This window comes from Chlorocebus sabaeus, chromosome 10 (genome assembly GCF_047675955.1).
Source record: "Chlorocebus sabaeus isolate Y175 chromosome 10, mChlSab1.0.hap1, whole genome shotgun sequence".
In the NCBI taxonomy this organism is placed as follows: domain Eukaryota; kingdom Metazoa; phylum Chordata; class Mammalia; order Primates; family Cercopithecidae; genus Chlorocebus; species Chlorocebus sabaeus.
Genome location: NC_132913.1, coordinates 58,992,155 through 59,014,914, shown reverse-complemented (window position 1 = coordinate 59,014,914; position 22,760 = coordinate 58,992,155). Strand labels below are relative to the sequence as shown.

Below are 22,760 nucleotides of genomic sequence, written 5' to 3'. Positions count from 1 at the left end.
TGAAAAGCATTCCAGTGTGAGGAATTCCAAGTCTTATAAGTTGGTATTCTGGTTAGCAGTGTAGGATTTTTCTTTAAGATGGACTCCGTAACATGTTTCCTATTTATGAAAAGGATTTACAAAATCTAATACAGTACAAGCAAATTACTACCATTTGGGGGCTGTAAAACTTTTGAAAAACTTGATTAAAAGAATGTTCCTAATTGTAATCTTCCCCTTCAAAATACTGAAAATGGCTGTTCTCTTAATATTGCCTTTGGGGCAATTTCCAATTCTTTGACAGCATTAGGAGCCCCTAGATTTGTAAGCCAGATCTCTAAGTAAATAATTTCACAGCATCAATAATTTTTAATTAGTAAATGATAAGGTCCAAGTTGGGAGTGACTGTTCCTCAAACCTGTAAGGTCCTTAAGTTGCCAAGCAAAGGGGTCCCCAACCCCTGGGCTGCAAACCAGAACCAGCAGTGATCCATGGCAGGCCATGTAACAGGAGGTGAGTGGCAGGCAGGCAGGCGAGTGAGCAATACCACCTGAGCTCCCCATCCTAGGGATCTAGGTTGTGTGAGCTCCTTCCTTATGAGAATCTAATAATGCCTGATGGTGACCTGAGGTGGAACAGTTTGATCCCGAAACCACCTCCCAAACCTCCCCCTGGTCCATGGAAAAATTGTCTTCCTTGAAACTGATGCCTGGTGCCAAAAAGGTTGGGGACTGCTGGCCTAGCAATCAGCAAGATGGTAGCGGGAAAGCAAGAACTCCTTTCTTGTTGCTGTGTAGCTTGGATTAAAAACAAAACTCAATGGGAACCCCATCACTAAGTCATCAAGAAGAAGCAAAGCTGTTGGCTATTTAACCTTAGCTTATCCTGAAGACTGAGACATGACACCAGCACCCTAGATGATAAGCAGCATCTGGAGCTGCACTTGGAGCTCCATTCTCTTTAGCATACATTTAATTATACAGTCTTCTCATTTAGAAAACTATTAGAATATCAATGTTGAAACGCTGGGGTTGTGGAAAAGACATTTAAAAATGCACTGCCTAGTGAGTGGCGGGTGACCACTGAAATTTATGACAGCGCTTTAGGAAAAAAAAAACCTACTGGATTTCTGACTTAAAAATAATGCACTACTCAATATAAGGAAAAATAGTATGATATGCTTCACAGCAGATTTTCACTCATCCATTCAAGTCTTTCTGTATGGTTCAAGGGGTGGATATTACAGTCTGTCCACACTAGTACAGAACTGACTAAAACATTTGAACAACACTGAAAGACTAGGACCAATCATTCCTAAAACTACTTTCCTATAGTTCCTCCCACTAAATTTTAAGTCATCCATTCCTTCGAGATGCAGTATTTCAGCATTATTGTAACAACATTTTATATAAGGAGACTTTCTAAACTTTATAGGGAACTGGATCTGTAAATAGGAAGAAAGCTTCTACCAATGAATATTTGGTTTAAATACCAAAAAATGATTATTTCAGAGATTTATTGCAAGTTAATTGTCTGTGAAGCTGGATATTCCTTAACATAAAGGTAATCAACTTTAATGTTCCATTCAAAAAGACAAAAACCAAACAACAAAAATTAAGAAATTAACCAGAAAGCTACAGCTTGTTTTCTCACTCAGAAAAAAAGTACAACTGATAAGGTACAATTTCTGTAACTGGATATTTTTCAAAATTATAAGCCTTTTAGTTCTAAAAGTATAAAGAACTGTGATACACTTCTAGTCAACCTAATCCAAGCTTCTATATCCACACTGACAGTCTCAATACTTTCTCTTTTGCTATTATATAGTCAACTTAAGGTAATTCCTTAAAGTAAATTTGTGTGTTCCTAAAAATACAGACTAAAGTTGAATGGGCAAAGGAATACATTGCATTTTCTGGGGGAGAAGGGGAGAAGTCATTCCCAAAAAGTGAAACATTTAAACAATTTTATTCTTTCTTTCACAACTAAACACAACACCTGGAGTTTGAGGAACATCTGATTTGACATAGGATTTCCAACCTTTTCTTGTTCATTATATTTTAACACTTGTTTTCCCTACTTTTGGTCATTTTTACAAACTGAAGGTAGAGATACAGTAACTACATGAGTAGTGAGTACATGAATTTTTCTATATAAAGACAGTGTGACTGCTAAAATTGAAGATTTGACTCACAGACACTGCTACAATAAGATAACTTGAGGTGTTGTCTTTGGTATATAATGGGCAATTATGGGGTATCAATTTATGAAACTGAATACAGAAAAGCAAAGAATTGCTTACTTTTCTATATTCAGTTTCATATATTGATACCCCATAACTGAGTAGAGCTGAGAGAAAAATTCAGAAATCATTAAATCAAAACTTAATTCCCACATATAAAGAATGAGGCACAGACTTGGCTAAAATCACACTTCTCATAGGTGCTTCAGCAAGAATGAGAGTTTGGGGCCAATAATTCCAGGTCAATTATTCCTTACACTATACACTACTCATTATTTGGAAATTTCTCTCCCAACAAATCTTTGTTACAATTATTGAAAGAAAAATGTTCAAATTCTGATTTCTAATCTTTCTTCCTAGTTCATGTTCTGTTGAATAAAAGACAGTTACACTTCAGAAGTACAAAAGTTTGGGATCAAGTAAATCGACAATTTAAAGTAGATAAAATCAAGATCTGATCATAGTCCTTTCCTCTATTCCTGAAATTCACTGATTTCAATACTAATTCTTAGATATTTGTCACCTACCTTTCTGACTTGTAGACAATGCTGTGGCAACAGATCTCAAGATGTAGATTTTAATGCCAAAGTATGGTCCATCTGAGCACTTTGCCTTTATGGCTACTGAAATTATGAAATCAATTTCTCTCAAAGGTTTTACTCTCAGTGAGGTCACATACATAGTTCTTAATCAGTGAAAATTATAGGCAGCTTTCTATTTATCCTTTAAAGGAAATATGTCTTAGATGGAAAGAATATAAAGTAGTAAAACAAAAGTTAACCTAGGGAAAATTTTTTCACCAACAGATTATCTAGACATCAATTCACAATGCACTGGGAGATCTATAGTATATACCACATGGTATATTTAGAGCACACAGCTTTGAGATGGCTGCTTACAACAGGAGCTTAAAGAAAGATATGGAAAAAATTTATTTTATAAAAGATGGAAAAATTCAAGTTGTAAGGAGTAAAAATGAAAATTTGAGAAGTTAACGCATATTTGTTTTTATTTATAGGTAACTACCACATGAATTATAAAGACAACAAAGGATGTCAGAATGGAACATGGATAGGTGTATGCATACTACGGCCAATGAGAAACAATGTTCCTATATATTATGGGTAGTGAGAATTATCTGTGTCATAGGGAACCGTGATCATTTAAAAATATGCAGAACTTATTTCATCTGTGCTTTAGAAATAACTGTATACAGTGTTATAAGTTGAAAAGAATTCAAAATAATACCAAATATACACCTGTGTATTAGAATTCAAAAAAGCTGCTTTCTGTGAAGTCAATGAGCTATATTAAAAAATGACACAAATCCAAAACAAGATGCATGTTATATATAAAAGGACATTGTAAGTCACCTTACTGCATTAAACCCATGGTTTAATCCATGAAATTTCCTTTTAATTATCATTTAGATAGAAGCATGCAAATAATCTTGGGATCTACTTAAGAACCTTTCCCAAATCCACTAGTTACACTCCCCTTTTCAGGAACTAAGCAGGTATTCGGGCAGCTGCTTCCTCCTCTGCATCAGCTCGGTTTGCATTTATTTCTGCAAGTGTTCGGCCAAACCGTGCCCATTCATCATTGCGGGGAACAGCAATCTGCTATTAAAAGAAAGACAATGTTTTATATACAATGAAATAAAAGATCATTTTACCCACTATTATTCAGTTTGTTTTCAAATAATTTTTCTGTTAAAAAGTAATAATTGACCTGAATGGCCTTTCCATAATTACGGGGACTATAACAATGATTTACAACATTTCAAAACAAAAGACGGTGTTTGTGAAGTGTGTTGTGACAGCCTCAGAAATGACTTGGCTATTATCACCACCAATCCAAGAGAGAATAACAATGATGCTTTGTAAATATAACTCCTATGCACCATCTCATGGATTCTGCTGGAGAAGAATTCCTTAAAATTTTTTTACTGTATTCTTGCATACAGTAAATAACTGAGTTTTTTTCTGTAAGAAACAATGTTTGAAGCATGGTTTCATAAGGGGGCTGGTTTGTTGTATTTTTGTTTGGAACATAAGGTAATCTTTCTTGATACCCTAACTCCTTCATCAAAAGCTATGCTACTATTCACTGCTTTAGTGTTGCACCGGTGGCAAAAGAGGCTTGTGATGCTTTACTTCATAGAGGCAGCTATATATATATATATATATATATATATATATATATATATACAAAATTTTTTTTTTTTTTTGAGACAGAGTCTCACTCTGTTGCCCAGGCTGGAGTACAGTGGCACGATCTCGGCTCACTGTAACCTCTGCCTCCCAGGTTCAAGTGATTCTCCTGCCTCAGCCTCCCGAGTAACTGGGATTACAGGCATGTGCCACCACACCTGGCTAATTTTTGTATTTTAAGTAGAGATGGGGTTTTGCCATGTTGGCCAGGCTGGTCTCGAACTCCTGACCTCAGGTGATCCACCCACCTCAGCCTCCCAAAGTGCTGGGATTATAGGTGTGAACTACCGTGCCCGGCCCCAATAACAAATATTTTCGATAACTGCCATTATAATATCATAGGAGTCTGACACTGTCATGTTAGGGCACAAACCACTCACTGTGGCAAATCGCTGTGCCTGCTTCTAAATCTACACTATCCAGTAGGGTAGCTACTGGCCACATGTGATTATTTACATTAAAATTAATTAAAATTAAAAATTCAGTTCTTCAGTTGTAGTAGCAGATATTACTTTTGGTTTCTACTACTTGGCTCAAATTAATGAATACAGAAAAATAAATCTTATTTCAATATCAAGAAAACCCCAAAGTCCACCTATAACTCCAAACTTCTCCCCAAAGAATTTCTAATTTCCAGCAATGCATGCTTCAAGAAACAAGGTACTTTCAATGTATTTATTATATTACCCTCAAAATCTGTTGCATGGGAGACAGACCATTCGGTTTAGAAAGAAAATATTTCAAGAGTTGCTTCTGTGGTAGAAAGTAAATTTTATCTTTACGACGATATAGTTTATACAACTCATAAACCTCAAAGCCTAGGGTTAGCCACAAAGATGCCTTTACTACAATGCAACTAAATAGATATGTCAAAATTATAGGCAGAGTCCCATACCTCTCCCACATCATATATAACAATCTGTCCTTCAGAATCACCCACAGCAATCTCTCTGCCAGAATGGGTCCATCTCACACGATTAAGAGCAGGATTACCCTCCACAGAAATGCTGGCAGTTGGTACCTAAAGTCATTTAAAATAAAGGACAGTGTTGAAAGTTTCATCAAGATTTCTATAAACATGTAAAACAGTAATTCTTCTCTCAATCTGGCTACATTTTTAAAAACAAAGATGAAAATAGATAAAGAATTTCCCCAACTTTTTTCTTCTTCAGTGACATACGATGAATGACATTATAGTCAATCCTTGAAAATTGTTTGCGAAAGCAAGTCCTTGTATAAAAAATTCTCAGAAGATTAGACACATTATTTTGAAAGGTCTTCTCTTAATAAAGAGTCCTTTTTTGTTGTTTTAATGTCTTTAAGAAGTCAAGCTGTTTGAAAACACATGGCCAAAACCCATTTAAAAAGAAAACACTTCAAAAGCCCTCATAAACAGATTATGGTTTGATTGTAGAGGACAGGAATCACTTGTGTAGCGTGTATCTCTGTCAGCTGAAACCTGTATTTGACTCATTGTTCCTAGAAACAGTTCATACTGAAGGTGCAGTATGAGTCTGTCTAAAGCCTCCTGTTCCATGAGCTAGCGGGAGACAGCCAGGATGATGGCACCAAAACAATGGCACCAGCTCCCTGGAATCTGACTGTGCCTCTTCTTTGCTAAGGAAGAAGAGTTTTATTTGCTACACATGGAGCAAAAAAACATTCAGTGTTTGATTCAGACTAAAAGTATGATAAAATTTTTAAAAATTTTTGAAATTTGACAAAAAAATCCTTTGTATTAGTCATCCCCAAATAATTTAACCCCATACACAGAATACCAAAATTGTTATAAAGAAATATTACATTTCAATCCACATTTAACTGTAACCTCAAATCTCTAAGACTGAAATCCAAATAAAACAGAATTGGTACCATTCTAGGTAACTAGGAAGAGATGTGGGAGATCTGAGTTGACTCTCTCTCAACAATTGTTATTGATAGAAATACTAATATTAATTCTATTACCAATAGCAATATAAAAGAATTCTAAGAACATTTTAAGCTTCTCTAAGCTGGTAAAAATACATGTGACTAAAAATAAATAAGAGTTGCAATTAAATTTAATTGCTAATAAGTGATTTTAGTACAGCAATTAGGAAATTTGACAGTTGCTATATTCATTTTATAGTAATACTCTGTTTTCAATCCTTCATGGAAAAAAAACTCATCAAAAATCAAAATACATTTTTCCTTCCTTCAAACTAATCAGGCTAAGATTAATGTTTATGGATGATATACAATGCTATCAAGGCTAAGAGATAATTTAGAAATTCAGAATTAAGGTTAACATACTTCGACAGTCTGAAACTATCTGCCTGCTAGCCTATGAATGAAAAATATCCCAGTTATCTTATGAATGAGACTTTGCCAGGACATTAGAGACATGATAGTGCTTTTCAGAAGTAAAAGGAAATGCCCCAGTGCTCCTGTCAACATTATTTCTCCCTTTAGTTCTTCACAGCATGCTGTTTATTATTTAGGGTACAAAGCTTATTTGAGTTCTTTGTGATGAAGCTACAATCACAGAGCCCTTTTACATTCTTTGGAATAAAAGGAATTTCGCAAATTATTCAATAAATATCCAATTTTCTATTTTTCAATGCAATTTTTGTTATTTTCCTGCTCACCTCTGTGTCATTATTGAGATTCCACAAATCCAATCTCCCCATGCCATCCACACAGGCAAACAGGGCTGGGTGGGTAGGTGACCACATAACATCATAAACATAGTCTGCATTATCTTCAAATGAATACAAAGGCTTGTTATTCTGAAGGAGAAAAGTTGATTTTTAGCATAGTCCATATATGACATACAAATCATTAAACTACTTATCACTGTTAAAAAAAGACATTCAACAAGTATAACATTTTATGATATTTAACTCAGCCGAGAAAAAGTTCCTATAATTTGTTTCACTACAGAATTACCCGGTATTATAAACTAAGAATCAACTATTGATTGCATTTTCCTTTTAACTTGTAGATGCCATACCGCTTAAAAAAAGAAATAGAACATGCTTCAAAAACATCTGTCAATGAGAAGATTCTGGGAAGATAACAGCAATAGCAGTGTACTTTTTAAATCTCCTCTAGATCTCCCCATAAACTCAGATAAAGCAATGAGGGTGGGAAGAGCAAAGATTCACAGACAGCATCTACAGCAGAATCAGGAAACAAACTTCCAAATAAAATCAGGTGGAAACAAACCTCTGACAACTACAAGACTTGCATGGTATCAGTATCTGTGTGGGAAGAAGATGAAGGAAGGCACAAGAACTTCTGACAGGTGGAGAACAGAACCTCAGTCATAGCAGATGCTCACTGGACAGTGTGGTGGGCCAATCTGAGAACAGCAGCAAAAACTAGGAGACAGTTTGGCACAATTCCGTTTATAAATACATTTGACCCTTGAACAATACAGGTTTGAATTGCACAGATCCACTTATATTTTCTTCTGCCGCTGCCACCCCTGGGACAGCACAACCAACCCTTCCTCTTTCTTTTCCTCCTCAGCCTACTCAACTGTGAAGATGATAAGGATGAAGACCTTTATGATGATCCACATCCACTTAATGCATAGTAAATATATTTTCTCTTCTTTATGATTTTCTTAACATCTTCATTTCTTTAGCTTGCCCTTAAGATGACAGTATATACTTCATATAACATAAAAACTATGTGTTAATCAACAGTTTATGTTGTCAGTAAGGTTTCTGGTCAGCAGTAGGCTATTAGTAGTTAAGTTTATTGGAAGTCAGAAATATGTGGATTTTGAACTGCTGGGATGGGCGCTGGCACCCCTAACCCCTGCATTATTCAAAGGTCAACTGTAAACGCAAGCAGACTACAGTGCAGTATAAGTAAGGTCTCATGGTACAGTCTGGGTGCTATAAACTCTCAAAATTAACAAATCAAAGTTCCTTTCCAAGACAAAGTCTCACAGAAGAGAAACTGCTGGGAATAGAATCCGAGTTGTAGAATGCTGGACAAAAGAGACAAAGCAAAAAGTTCAGATAGAAGTGGTGGAGAGAAGCAGAAAAGGCACATCTCAGAAAGCACAAGATACATGTATTTTCACTTTGCAAAAGCCAGAGAAGAGAGAGCTTTAACCTAGAAAATGAGCTAGGAAAGCTATCCTTGCCCATTCCCTCCCTCCTAAAAGTACAGAAAAATTCATTTCACTAGCAGACAATAGCAAAGAAAAGGATCTCAGATTCCATAAAAGTTATTGTGGTGTCAAGAAAATTATATGGGAAAGGAACAGTCTTTTCAAGAAATGGTGCTGGGAAGACTAGATATACATATGCAAAAGAATAAAGCTGGCCCAGGCGCCATGGCTCATGCCTGTAATCCCAGCACTTTGAGAAGCCGAGGTGGGTGGATCACATGAGCTCAGGAGTTTGAGACTAGCTTGGCAACATGGCAAAACCCCATCTCCATGAAAAATACAAAAATTAGCTGAGCATGGTGGCATGCACCTATAGTCTCAGCTACTTGGTGGATGGCTTGAGCTCAGGATGTTGAGGCTGCAGTGAGCTGAGATCACGCCACTGCACTGCAGCCTAGGCGATGGGAGTGAGACCTTGTCTCAAAAAAAATAAAAAAAATAAAACAAAGCTGGATCCCTCCTTCCTTAAGTCATACAGAAAAATTAACTCAAATGTATCAAAGATCTAAATGGAAAGTAAAACCATGAAACTTTTTTTTTTGTTCTTTTTTGAGACAGTCTTGCTCGGTAGCCCAGGCTGGAGTGCAGTGGTACGATCTTGGCTCACTGCAACCTCTGCCTCCTGGGTTCAAGTGATTCTCCTGCCTCAGCCTCCCAAGTAGCTGGGATTACAGGCATGCACCACCATGCTCAGCTAATTTTTGTATTTTTAGTGGAGAAGGGGTTTCACCATGTTGGCCAGGCTGGTCTTGAACTCCTCACCTCAGGCGATCCACTCACCTTGGCCTCCCAAAGTGCTAGGATTATAAGCGTGAGCCACCGCGCCTGGTCAAAACTATGAAACTCTTAAAGGAAGCATACAAGTAAATCTTTGTGACCTTGAACTTAGAAATGATTTCTCAGTTAAGAAGCCAAAAGCAAAATGACAAAAGAAAAAGTAGGTAAACTGAGCTAAATCAAAATTAAATACTTTTGGGCTTCAAATGATATCATCAAGAAAGTGAAAAGAGAACCTACAAAATGGGAGAAAATATTTGCAAAACCATGTATCTGATACATCACTGTGTCCACAGTGCTTACAATAGCCAGTAAGTATTAACACATGAAAAGATGCTCAACATCATTAGTCGTGAGAGGAATGCAAATCAAAACCACAATGAGGTATCACTTCATACCACTAAGATAGCTAGAATAAAAAAGTAACAAAGGTTGGTGAGGATATGGGAAATCAGAACCTTCATACCTTGCTGGGGAATGTAAAATGGTGCCGCCACTTGAAAAATAGTTTGGCAGTTCCTCAAAATGCTAATTAGTTACCACGTGACCCAACAATCCCACTCCTAGGTATATACCCGAGAGAAATAAAAACTTGCACATTCACAGCAGCATTATTCACAATAGCCAAAAAGCAGAAGCAACTGAATTGTTCATCTGATGAATGGATAAACAAAAAGTGGTATATCTATACAATGGGGTATCATTCAGCTATAGGAACGATACACTGATACAAGAAATATCAATATGAAGGGATGACCCTTGAAAACATTATGCAAAGTGAGAGAAGCCAGTACACAGTTGAATGATTCCATGAAATGTCCATAAACTGTCCATAACAGGCAGATCCAAAGAGACAGAAAGCAGATTGATTAGTGGTTTCCAGGAGCTGTGGGGGATAGGGGAGAATGTGGAGTGACTGCTAATGGGTATAACGTTTCTTTCTAAAATTTGAAAATGTTCTAGAATTAGATACTGGCAATAATGCATGCCTCTGTGAATATACTAAGAACCACTGAATTGTGTACTTTAAAAGGGTAAATTTCATGGTGTAAGGATTTTGCTCAATAAAACTGTTATTTAAAAAGAAACTAATTTTAAAAGAAGCGATAAGGTGATTTAGAAAAAGTGATAAAGAAGATCAGCAAAGGTACATCTACAATGGCAGGTCCTGAAGAAGAAAACCAAAGCAGTAATACAGATCAAATATCAAATACAACTCAAAAGAACTCTCCTAAAATAAGACAGCTTGAAACTACATATTGAAAGGGTATCCTGCGTATCTAGGAACACTCCCCCTTTAAAGAAAAGGGAAAAAATCATTTGATCACCCAGGTTTTTAAAAAAGACCAAATTGCAAGTAGGGAAAAGAAAATCAGATTGTCATCAGACTTTGTGACAGCAATGCTTTTTTCCAGAAGTCCATAGAGTAACTAAGGTATGCAAAGAAAGAAAATGTAAGTCATGAATTTTATAAACAATCAAACTAACCTTCATAATCATATACTTTCATGGAATATGGGAATAATGCACCTGTGGGCACCTTCTGCATCATATACTATAGAATGAGCTTCAGATGACCAAAAAGACCGAAGAGACGTTAACATAATGTCTGGTGGATAACCAAGTCATTTACGAGGGTAAACATCTCATTATGGAAACATAAACAATCTGCAACCACACACATTAATATGAATGACATCACAGGAATGCAAAATTGAGACTGAGAAACCCTACAGCACCAACTCGACAGAGATCAACCTGGTTTCTTCCTCAAGAATAAAACAGCAAGAAAAAAAAGAGGGATGCAAACCCTACTTTAAAGAGGAACTTAGAAGATAATGTCAATTGTGGTCGGGCTTGGTGGCTCATGCCTGTAATCCCAGGACTTTGGGAGGCCGAGGAGAGCCGAGGAGGGCCGAGGCAGGCGGATCACTTGAGGCCAGGAGTTTGAGACCAGCCTGGACAACATGGTGAAACCGTCTCTACAAAAAATATAAAAATTAGCCGGGCATGGTCGTGGGCGCCTGTAATCCCAGCTACTCGGGGGGCTGAGGCGTAAGAATCACTTGAACCCGGGAGACAGAGGTTGCAGTGAGCCGAGATCGCGCTACTGCGCTCCAGCCTGGGCAATAGAGTGAGAGTCCATCTCAAAAAAAAAAAAAAAAAAAAAAAAAAGATATGTCAATCGCAAATGGATGGCCCTCCTTTGGATCCTGTTTCAAATACATAGTAAAAAGAAAAAAAAAATTGAACACTGATAGGCCATTTGATGAAAATAAGGAGCCAATGTTCATTGTGGGGGGTTTAATAATGATATGGTAGTATTTTTTAAGAGGTTTTATTTTTTAGTGATACATATTGAATATAGTTGAAATGGTATGTATAGGTTTGATTTTAAATAATGCAGAGATAAGTATAGACAAGATTGGTTATGTGTTAACTGTGGAAGCTGGGAACAGCTTCCACAGTTTCATTATATTATTATATTATAATGGTTTCATTATATTATTCCCTCTCCTTTTGTATCAGCGATTTTCCATGTTTTTAAATTGTGAATTAAAATTTTTGAGATATAGTAAATGTCAACAGCATGATCATTTTAATAGCCAAAAATGTTTTTTAATTTAAAACCCAAAATTTTAATAAAACTTAACTAAGCTAAACACAAAAATTAAAAGCCTTTTTCTTTTACGATCACTGTCTGTCACTCTCCCTGATAACATTACCAAACGAAGTCTCACTCTGAGAAGGTGGTTTTCTTTTTTTTTTTTGAGATGGAGTTTGACTCTTGTCACCCAGGCTGGAGTGCAATGGTGTGATCTTGGCTCACTGCAACCTCTGCCTCCCAGGCTCAAGTGATTCTCCTGCCTCAGTCTCTCGAGGAGCTGGGATTACAGGCATGCACCACTACACATGGCTAATTTTGTATTTTTAGTAGAGATGGGGTTTCACCATGTTGTCCAGGCTGGTCTCGAACTCCTGACCTCAGGTGATCCACCTGCCTCGGCCTCCCAAAGTGCTGGGATTACAGGCGTGAGCCACCGTGCCCGGCTGAGAAGGTGGTTTTCAACCTAGGATGTGCAAAATCATCTGCAGAGCTTTTGAAAAATACAGATGCAGGGCTCAACTCCAGATGCACCTCATCGGATTCTGATGCACACCAATGATTAAGAACCACTGTGCTAAGGCCGCTGACTCCTGAGGTGATAGTGTACTTCAAAACAGCTTATTTTTAGGCAATGTTATGTCTTCCACCAAAGACCAAGTAATTCCACTCTAGGTATACACCCAACAGAAATGAGTACTTACGGCCATCAAAAGACATCTACAATTATGCTCACAACAACACTATTTGTAATGGTCCCAAACTGGAATTAATGCAAATACCATCAGCAGTAGAATGGATAAATTATGGTATATTTACACAATGGAATAGTATACAGCAGAGAGAATAAATAATCTACAACTATACTAAAAAAAAAAACGAATGAATCTCACAAATATAATGTTAAGCAAAAGAAGTCAGACACAAATGAGTATTTTTTTTTCTTTTTTTTTTTGAGGTGGAGTTTCGTTCTTGTCTCTCAGGCTGGAGTACAATGGTGCGATCTCAGCTCACTGCAACCTCCACCTCCCGGTTTCTAGCAATTCTTCTGCCTCAGCCTCCCGAGTAGCTGGGATTATAGGCGCCTTCCACCATGCCCAGGTAATTTTTGTAGTTTTAGTAGAGACAGGGTTTCACTACGTTGGCCAGGCTGGTCTCGAACTCCTGACCTCAGGTGATCCGCCCGCCCTGGCCTCCCAAAGTGCTGGAATTACAATCATTAGCCACTGCACCTGGCTGAGTATTTTATACTGTATGATTCCATTTTTATATGACACAAAATATGAAAAAAGCTACGTGCAAATTAGATTAAAACTTACTTGTATTTATAATATAAAAGAAGATTGCTAAATGTATCACAAAGTGGTTACTAGGCTGAGTACCTAGGTGATGGAATAATCTGTACAACAACCCCCCATGACATGATTTTACCTATATAACAAACCTGCAAACATACCCCTGAACCTAAAAGTTAAAAAAAAAATTCACCTACTCAGTGGACTAATACGCAGCCAGAGACAAAAACAGGATGCACTGTAACTGGGTAAAAGATTACAATAAAAAGAAAAACAGGGCTGGGCGTGGCTGTTCACACTATAACCTAACCACTTTGGGAGCCCGAGGCAGGCAGATCACTTGAGGCCAGGATTTCGAGACCAGCCTGGTCAAGGATGGCAAAACCCTGTCTCTACTAAAAATGCAAAAACTAATTGGGCATGGTGGCACATGCCTATAATCCCAGCTGTCTGGGAGGTTGAGGCATGATAATCGCTTGAACCTAGAAGGTGGAGGTTGCAATGAACTGAGATCACCCCACTGCACTCCAGCCTGGGCAACAGAGTATGGTCACGAGTCAAGCCATATTTTTCCTAAGCTCTTTAAGGTTGCACGCTGAGTTGAATAGTGTCTTCCTAAAATTTGTGTCTACCTGATATCTGTAAATGTGACCTTATTTGGAAATAGGGCCTTTGCAGATGTAATCAAGTTAAGATGAGGTCATGTTGAATTAGGGTAGGTCCTAAATCTAGCACGATTGGTATTCTTAAAAAAAGAGAAAAATTCGGACACAGAGACAAACACGTAAAATGCCATCTGATCACAGAGGCAAAGGCTGGAGTGATGGTAGCTGCAAGTCAATGAACAGCAAGGACTGCTGGCAACCATCAGAAGTCAGGAGAGAGACAAGAAACAGATTCTCCTTCAGAATCTCCAAAAGTAACTAGCCTATCGACACCCTGATTTTGGACTTCTAGCCTCCAGAAATGTGAACGAATAAATTTCTGTCATTTTAAGCCACCCAGTTTGTGGTGATTTGTTATGACAGCTTCGGGAAAAGAATATAGATTACTTTTCAAAGCTGGGGTAAGTGGGGAGTTCTAGATTAATAACAAAGAGAGTCCCTACAGTGAACACATGAAGATAATAGTGAGATGCTTCCTAGAGAACTGGGAAATAAATATGTCATCAATTTGGATCAGAAGAGAAATAAATGGATTCTCTTTCAAAAGAAATTAATTCCAAGGTCAGAAATACCTTTCTATATAACTTGACTGAATGTATTAACTTTTTGAGACCAAATGTGTCTATTAAAATAGAAATACAAAGAAACAATCTTACAAGGAAAATGAAGACAGCACCCACTCAAGCATCGTCCAGGAGAAAGGAGTCTCAACCAATAGATTTTGAGAATTACTACCCCATGGCAAGGCTAGAATGAATCAGGCTATCTTAGCTTGGTGCCATTAAACATTCAAATTATAAAACTCCTTTTGTTCCAACTCCTTACTCACCAAGCAATCTTTTGATTATAATTTGGCTTCCCATGTGGATTGTCTACAGGGAAACAATGAGCTGGTCAGGCTCACAGGAGTATCTGGACCTTCTGGCAGTTATGTTTTTCACTGTAAATTAATAAATTGACATTCTCCAATGTACCAGTGTCTTAGGAGCCTGTTAGCTCCAGTTAGCACTCCCTGTCTAATCAACTCTAGTATACTGATTAAATTGAGTTTCTGAATATGCAAATGAGAGGCTGGACATTGGCCAGTAGCAACTTACTGAGGCAAATGCTGCTATGCAGGCCTGGGTCCAGATGAATAGGCAGCCTGCCCTTAGAACACCCAACTTCAAAGCATTTTTTCATTTTAACTTGTCTAAATACGCAGAGTTGTTATTCTAAGGACTAGTAGGAACTTTTCACCTTGTTTAAATGCTGGTGCCCTCTGAGAGTTAACTAAGTAAGCTATTAAAATAAGGAGGGGTTCTAAGACTTATCAGAAAGTGTGAATAATTTCAAGATGTGTAAGGACTACAAAAGTGTGAAAGCTCCCCCTTCTAGGAAATTACCACATTAACAATCTTAACTTTTCGTCACTTTATGGTAAATACGGTTCTGATAAGCATTTGTGCACACAGCTCAAAATCCATCTTGTCCCCAAGTAAATAATTCTTATGTTTTAACAGTAATCTGTAACAAGTATGGTTAAATGTGGTAGAACATTAAGCGAATCTACCAGGTTTACCCATAATCAAACTCTTCTAGAATCCTTGTTACCCTGCAGAAGCTTTCACTCTTTATTCTCCCAACCATTTTTCAGACCTGCCAAAGTGCTTCTGTTGTGAATTTAAAATTTGGTATTTTGAGATGGTAACAGAGTCTTTTAAATATATTAGAAGCACTGTCTTATTGGTTTAAACTTCCAAATATGGAAAATAATCTATTTCTGTTTGTCTTCTATACAGGTTGAATATCCGTTACCAGAAATGCTTGGAACCAGAAGTGTTTCAGATTTCAAATGTTTTTGGATTTTTGAATACCTGCATTAGACTTACGGTTGAGCGTTCCTAATCTGAAATGTGAAATGTTTCAAAGAACATTTCCTTTGAGTGTCACATTAGTAGTCAAAAAGTTTTGAATTTTGGAGCATTTCAGACTTTGAATTTTCAGATTAGGGGGCTCAGCCTGTATTAAAAATAGTTGAGTTCAATAAAGTAATGAAAACAAGTTGATGAACCAGAACTCTGTGACTGAATTATAAATCTCTGGCTAGGCAAAGATTAGTGGCTAGCTGTAGATGACTTTAAACTAAATTTGAGGCTGTGCCAAATTGAGATTCCCAGGGATTTTTAGAGGACTCATAGAAAGAGAGAAAAGGAAGAAATCTTGTTTTGCTACCAGGGCAGAGCCAGATCTTAAGGACACAAAGGTACAGCAATATCCCACGATTCAGCCTTCCAGTTTATGAGGACTCAACTCCTAGAGTCAGAGAGCACTTAAAAAGTAGAGGCAGAGAAGCAAAACATTTAAAGTCTGTTAAATTCAAGAGTGTGAAGACTTTGGTTTAAAATGAAATTGGAAAAATGTTTTTAAAGAGAGATTATTTAAAAACACTGCCTATTACTCTTTATCATTCATTATTAATTAACATTGCCCATCAGTCATTATTACAGCATAGAGGCTCTATCAGTTTTTCAGCAGGGCAGAAATAAATACCAGCAACACAATTAACCAGGAAGTGTAAATTGACATGGCCACGGTTTGGCCAAATATAAAAGAATTCATCAACAGACTACTCCTTCTCTACCCTTCACAGAGTAGAACTACTTGTGTGCAGAAAGTTAGAATAAAGGGTGATTCTTCTGATAAAGTTTCAGAGGGTCCTTGGGCATTTGTAAAAACACCGTGTTCTACGGTGGCCCATCCTTTGTACACTAACATCGGAGGGACGTTGGGGGCAGGGTGAGAGGCATGTATCACAATTGAATGAATAAATGAGTCTTCTATATAAGGCTCAAGGAAGGAAGCAATGCCTAGCCTAATTAGCAAAGAAAGAGATATGCCCACTTGTCATTCTTATTCAGAAGGCACTTCTATGTTGAAACACATTAAAATACAAGACTAAAAATATCAACCACCCCTCAACTAGCTGTGTAGTACCACAAAAGCAAGTATCAATCAGTCTGCTATCACAAGATAAATTGTTCTTGATTAGTCAAGATGAACTCCTTATTTTCAAATCCTATTGTTAATGTATATAAGGATGGAAGCCTCAAATTTAAAGCCAAAGGATGCTGGCAAACTGACACCCTGAGATAGTAAGAAATAGATAAAAGATTTTCACACACAGACTAAGAACAGAATAGGGAACCCAGAAATAAGACCGCACACCTACAATCATCATCTTTGACAAACCTGACAAAAAACAAGCAATGGGGAATGGATTCCCTGTTTAATAATGGTGCTGGGAGAACTGGCTAGCCATATGCAGAAAACTGAAACTGGACCCCTTCCTTATATCTTACACACAAATTAACTCAAGATGGACTAAAGGCTTAAATGTAAAACCCCAAACTACAAAAAACCTGGAAGAAAACCTAGACAATACCATTCAGTACATAGCCATGGGCAAAATTTTCATGATGAAGATGGCCAAAGCAATTGCAACAAAAGCAAAAATTGACAAATGGGATCTAATTAAAGAGCTTCTACACAGCAAAAAACAAAAACAAAAAAAAAAACCCTGAAAAACAAAAAAACTATCAAGTAAACAGACAATTTACAGAATGGGAGAAAAATTCTGCAACCTATGCATCTGACCAAGGTCTAATATCCAGCATCTATAAGGAACTTAAACAAATTTACAAGAAAACAACCCCATTAGAAAGGGCAAAGGACATGAACAGACATTTCTCAAAAGAAGACATACAAGTGGCCAACAATCATATCAAAAAAAATTCAACATCACTGATCATTAGAGAAATACAAATCAAAACCACAATGAGATACCATCTCACACCAGGCAGAATGGCTATTATTAAAAAGTAAAAAACAAAACAAAACAAAACAAAAAAAACTGGCAGGGTTGTGGAGAAAAAGGAACGTTTTTATACTGTTGGTGGGAGTATAAATTAGTTCAACCATTATGGAAGACAGTGTGGTGATTCCTCAAAGACCTAGAGACAGAAATACCTTTTGACCTAGCAATCCCATGACTGGGTATATACCCAAAGGAATATTAATCACTGTCATAGAGACACTAGCAAAGACATGGAATCAACCTAAATGCCAATTAATGGTAGATGGCATAAAGAAAATGTGGTACATATACACCATAGAATACTATGCAGCCATAAAAAGGAATGAGATCATGTCCTATGTGGGGACACTGATGAAGCTGGAGGCCATTATCCTTAGCAAACCAATGCAGGAACAGAAAACCAAATATCACATGTTCTCACTTATAAATGGGAGCTAAACAATGAACATACACACAGACACATAGAGGAGAACAACTCACACTGGGGCCTATCGGAGGGTGAGGGTGGGAGGAGGGAGAGGCTGAAGGAAAATAACTACTGGATACCAGGCTTAATACCTGGGTGACACAATAATCTATATGACAAATCCACACATCCTTTACATGTACCCTTGAATGTAAAATGAAAGTTAAAAAAAAAAAAGATTACTTTCAATTACTGAAAAGGAAGTTGGCTAACAATCTAACAAAAATGTGTCTCCTGTGACTATACATGGGACTACTAAGATGAAAGCGCATCTAAAAATCTAGCAACTTACATGGCTGTATGAAGCCTTTGGAGAAATAGTTGGCTTCATCTCACCAATTCTGCATCTTGCTTTGGTTTTATAGGTTTATCTGAAATACTTGGAACCAGAAGCATTTGAGATTTTGGACTTTTTCAGATTTTAGAATACAGGAAGTCCTCACTTAACATCATTTATAGGTTCTTGGAAACTGTGATGTTAAACAAAACAACATAAAACAAAACCAGTTTTACCACAGGCTAATTGATACAAACAAGAGTTAAGTCCCTATGGCATTTATCTGGTCACAAAAAATCACCAAATTTCTAAATAGTGACCCTAAACACTTCAAATATTAAACACTGAAATAAAATGTGAGCTACACGTACAATCCAGAAAGATTATCATTACTTTTTCAGGTGGAGTTTTGCTCATCACCCAGGCTGGAGTGCAATGGTGCGATCTCGGCTCACTGCAACCTCCTCCTCCTGGGTTCAAGTGATTCTCCTGCCTCAGCCTCCCGAGTAGCTGGGATTACAGGTGCCCGCTACCATGCCCAGCTCACTTTTGTATTTTCAGTAGAGATGCGGTTTCACCATGTTGGCCAGGCTGGTCTCAAACTCCTGACCTCAGGTGATCCACCCACCTCGGCCTCCCAAAATGCTGGGATTACATGGTCACATTTCAGAAAGATTAATAAAAACAAGATAATTATTAACCCAATTTTTGGTGAACCAGTGAATGATGGTGGTAGTAGAGGTAGTAGGTTAAATCAAGGAATAAATGTTTTGCAAAGTGAAAATTGTAAGGAGCACACCCTATCACCAGGCAGTTCTACAACAATGACAAAGACAGCAGGTTCGCCGAGCGGTTTCACACTGCATCCTTTAACTGCCGTGCCTTTGTATGATTACTATGTATCTTACAAATTTTTATTTTATGACAATTTGTATTCATTCATTCATTCATTTTCCAACCTGCTTTTTGCAGTTCAAGGTCACAGCTGGTCAGAGCACAAGACAGGAACCCACCAGGGACAGGATGCTATTCTATCACAGGGCACACTCAGACACACACACACTCATTCAGACTGGGACAATTTAGACACGCCAGTTAAGCAATCCTCCCACCTCAGTCTCCTAAGTAACTAGGACCACAGGTGCGCACCACCATGCATGGCTAATTTTTAAATATTTTGTAAACGTGGGGTCTCCTTGTGTTACCCAGACTGGTCTTGAACTCCTGGGCTCAAGTAATCCTTCTGCCTCGGCCTCCCAAAGCGCTGGGATTACAAAGAGCCACTGAGCCCGGCCAGTGTTTTTTCTTGTCAATTTTATGACAAAACACACTATTTGATGACCTGCTGTTTTTGTGTTATACTTATGGTTATACATCTCTAATCCAAAAATCCAAAATCCAAAATGCTCCAATGAATGTTTCCTTTGAGTGTCACGTCTGCACTCAAAGAGTTTTGAATTCTGGAGCATTACAGATTAGGAATGCTCAACCTATGCTAGCTAGATTATGCGTTTCTTTGCTTGTGAGCTTTGAGAATCTTCTTCTACCTTTTCCCACTGTATAAATTTCATTAAAAGAACAAAAATTCAAGAACAATCCAAGAAAGGAAAGAGACAACTTATTAAATGTATTCAGGCTCTGTCTGATCCCCATTAAGAGGTAAAAGAGACACTAAACATTGGTAAGTGCCTATTATTTGCTGGACACTGTGTTAAGCATCTCTCTGTCTCCTTTATTAGAGTTAAGGTAAACACTATTTTTATATCTGCTACTGATAAACCCGAAAATGCTCAATTTTAAAAGGCGAGCTTTTAGAGGCAAAGTTTTCTAAACCATTTCATTATTAGACAGAAAGGAGGCATCCAGAAAGGACAAGAATGAATAATGAGTTCATCACAGACTTCTAAGGCCAACACTGGATAAATAATTAGGAGTTCACTAAAATAGTGAAGAACATCTCTTACATTAGGTTTTCTCACAGAAACTGAAGAACCAAAGATCTCTAAACTTTGTCTCATGATGGATTATTTAAAAAGTTAATATTTAGGATAAGGCAGATGGAAACAGAAAAAAAAAAAAAAAACCTTAGAATTTAAATAGAATCTGATGCTTAGTATGCATTTTCCCAACAATAATGTAATACCACAGAAAAACCAGACAGCAAAGTTAAGGCACTTTCATTATAAAATGAGATTAAATGAAACTACAAGTCTATCACAGGAGGTAATGTTGCCTACTTGGATTTGTCTTGAGACTTTTTAACAGGTAAGACAATGTCACATTTATCTGGAATTGCTGAAGGATCAGGAATCATTTTATCACATAAATGGGTTTTTTAAATACTGAAGTTTATTAAAACCAAAATAAATGATTTAAATGGCTTATCATAGAATAACAAAAAATATATGCATCCATGCTGTTACACAATGCTTTCCTAAGGATTCCAGTTTACTACATACAGCCATATTATACACGACTTAATTATAAATCACTTTCTCTCTCTCTTTTCCCTATTTCCCATCAACTCTGTGAACCACTGTAGTTATGAATAAGCTGTTAAAAACTCTCCAAAGGGCAAATGCATAGCTTTTGTGCCGAGCTGAATGACAACTATATGAGGTGCTATGCGAGATACTCAGGGCTTTTTCCCCAATGCAGTTCAGGGTAAACAGTTTTGGATTCAAAAAGACTGAAGTGGTGGGAAGACTGGTCTTTGATTCTGTGTAGGGTCACCATACTTGTTAGCATACTTTTATAAAAACTACAACATCTAGTAGTTCACTCATGCTCTGTGTAACTTCTTTGCAGGTTTCATCTATTAGTAAACAATTGTGATTTAAAAGGTTTTCATCATTCCTGTGTAGTATCAGATCACCACCTTGTGTCAGAAACCTGAGCAAATAGCAGACATCTATATTTTAGATACCTTAGTTGTCCAAAGCTTTACTGTCCAGTCAAATGATGAAGTGACAAAAAGATGTGAGAAGTCTACTGCTCCAACAGCTGCATGACAATGGATGCCAGTGATTGGTCCTTGATGCCCTTCAAACATCTCACTGATTCCAGCTTTGCTAATTTCATAAAAGTGAAAATGTTAGCAAAGTCTCCTATAAGTAGACCAAATACACACACTTTTTATTATAGGTTTATATATCAGGCCTTGACTTAATTTTGACAGACTTAACTCTGTGCTCATAACTTATCAGAATTAACCTTGTTGAGTGTTATTCCATCCACATTTAGTAATACTACTAAAGCAGTAAGTACCTTTGGAAGTGTAAACATCATGCTGTTGACAACAGACCTCAAAAGTCCAGTATCTGAAATGGTGTAATAGAAACAAAGATACGCTACATTTAAGAGAGACAATCAGGGCTACTTTTAAATCAAAAGCTTTGAAGTGAAGGTGATCTATATTTGAGATGAAATCTGGGCAATTTTTTTTTTTAAAGGAAGCAATAAGGTACAGCTAGACAATTTCAAAACAGACAGAATGGAAAGAAAAATATTACTCAGTTTAAAATATGTATGACATTACTGTACAATTATCAGGAGACTGAACTAATACTGAAAGTCCAAATACATCAAAATAGGAAACCGCTGAAAATCTCATTTATAAGTCTATAGGTCAATATTGGCATGTGTATATTGTATTTGTAACTACTGAATGTTCCTGCCTATCACTAACTTATGTGAGTACATGCACACACACAAAACCACAACCCACAAAATCTAGAACACATCATGAATCCCAAATTATCTTTTATACAAAAAGGTATTAAGTTTTAATTTTATGTGCCTGAACACAAAAAATCTGTCACAAATAACAAGTAGATCTATGACAGATTTCTACTTAAATAAGGCAATTTGTTTCAATAGGATTAAAGGAAGAATTTTAAATTATTGCAAATTCCAGTTTAGGTTTACCTGCCATGGCGGCATGCTGTGTACACAGAACCTTCTTCACTCCCAACAACAAAGTTGTTGACATCTCCAACAGGGAAGGACATAGATGTCACAGCTACTGCTTTTGACTGTTTATGAACCAACTCCATGCTATCCTACATAGAAAAACCTGAGAAAATTAGTTTGTAAACTTGCAATTTTAAATTTCTGTAGAAAAACTTCTAGTCTTTGATTGTAAACAATTCTTTTACTGTATTATTTACATAAATCTACCTCAATTAAATGAAGCAGGTTTCAAAGTAAAATATATA

General features: G+C 37.1%; 1 protein-coding gene across 9 annotated transcripts in view; it reads right to left on the bottom strand.

Annotated features, from left to right (window-relative positions):
• Positions 1–1,928: 1,928 nt before the first annotated feature.
• Positions 1,929–22,760, bottom strand: part of DYNC1I2 (dynein cytoplasmic 1 intermediate chain 2) — a 60,694-nt gene continuing 39,862 nt past the window's right edge. For 5 of the 9 annotated variants that reach the window (XM_038001925.2, XM_007965350.3, XM_007965345.3 and 2 more), the window contains 5 exons: positions 22,471–22,604; positions 21,470–21,614; positions 7,062–7,202; positions 5,330–5,455; positions 1,929–3,843 (listed from right to left, as the gene is read on the bottom strand). In XM_038001925.2, coding sequence (XP_037857853.1) covers positions 3,730–3,843; positions 5,330–5,455; positions 7,062–7,202; positions 21,470–21,614; positions 22,471–22,604 — 660 coding nt within the window. In that variant the 3' untranslated portion in view covers positions 1,929–3,729. The remainder of the gene's footprint in view (positions 3,844–5,329; positions 5,456–7,061; positions 7,203–21,469; positions 21,615–22,470; positions 22,605–22,760) is intronic. The other 4 variants (XM_007965352.3, XM_007965351.3, XM_038001927.2 and 1 more) reach the window with 2 other exon arrangements.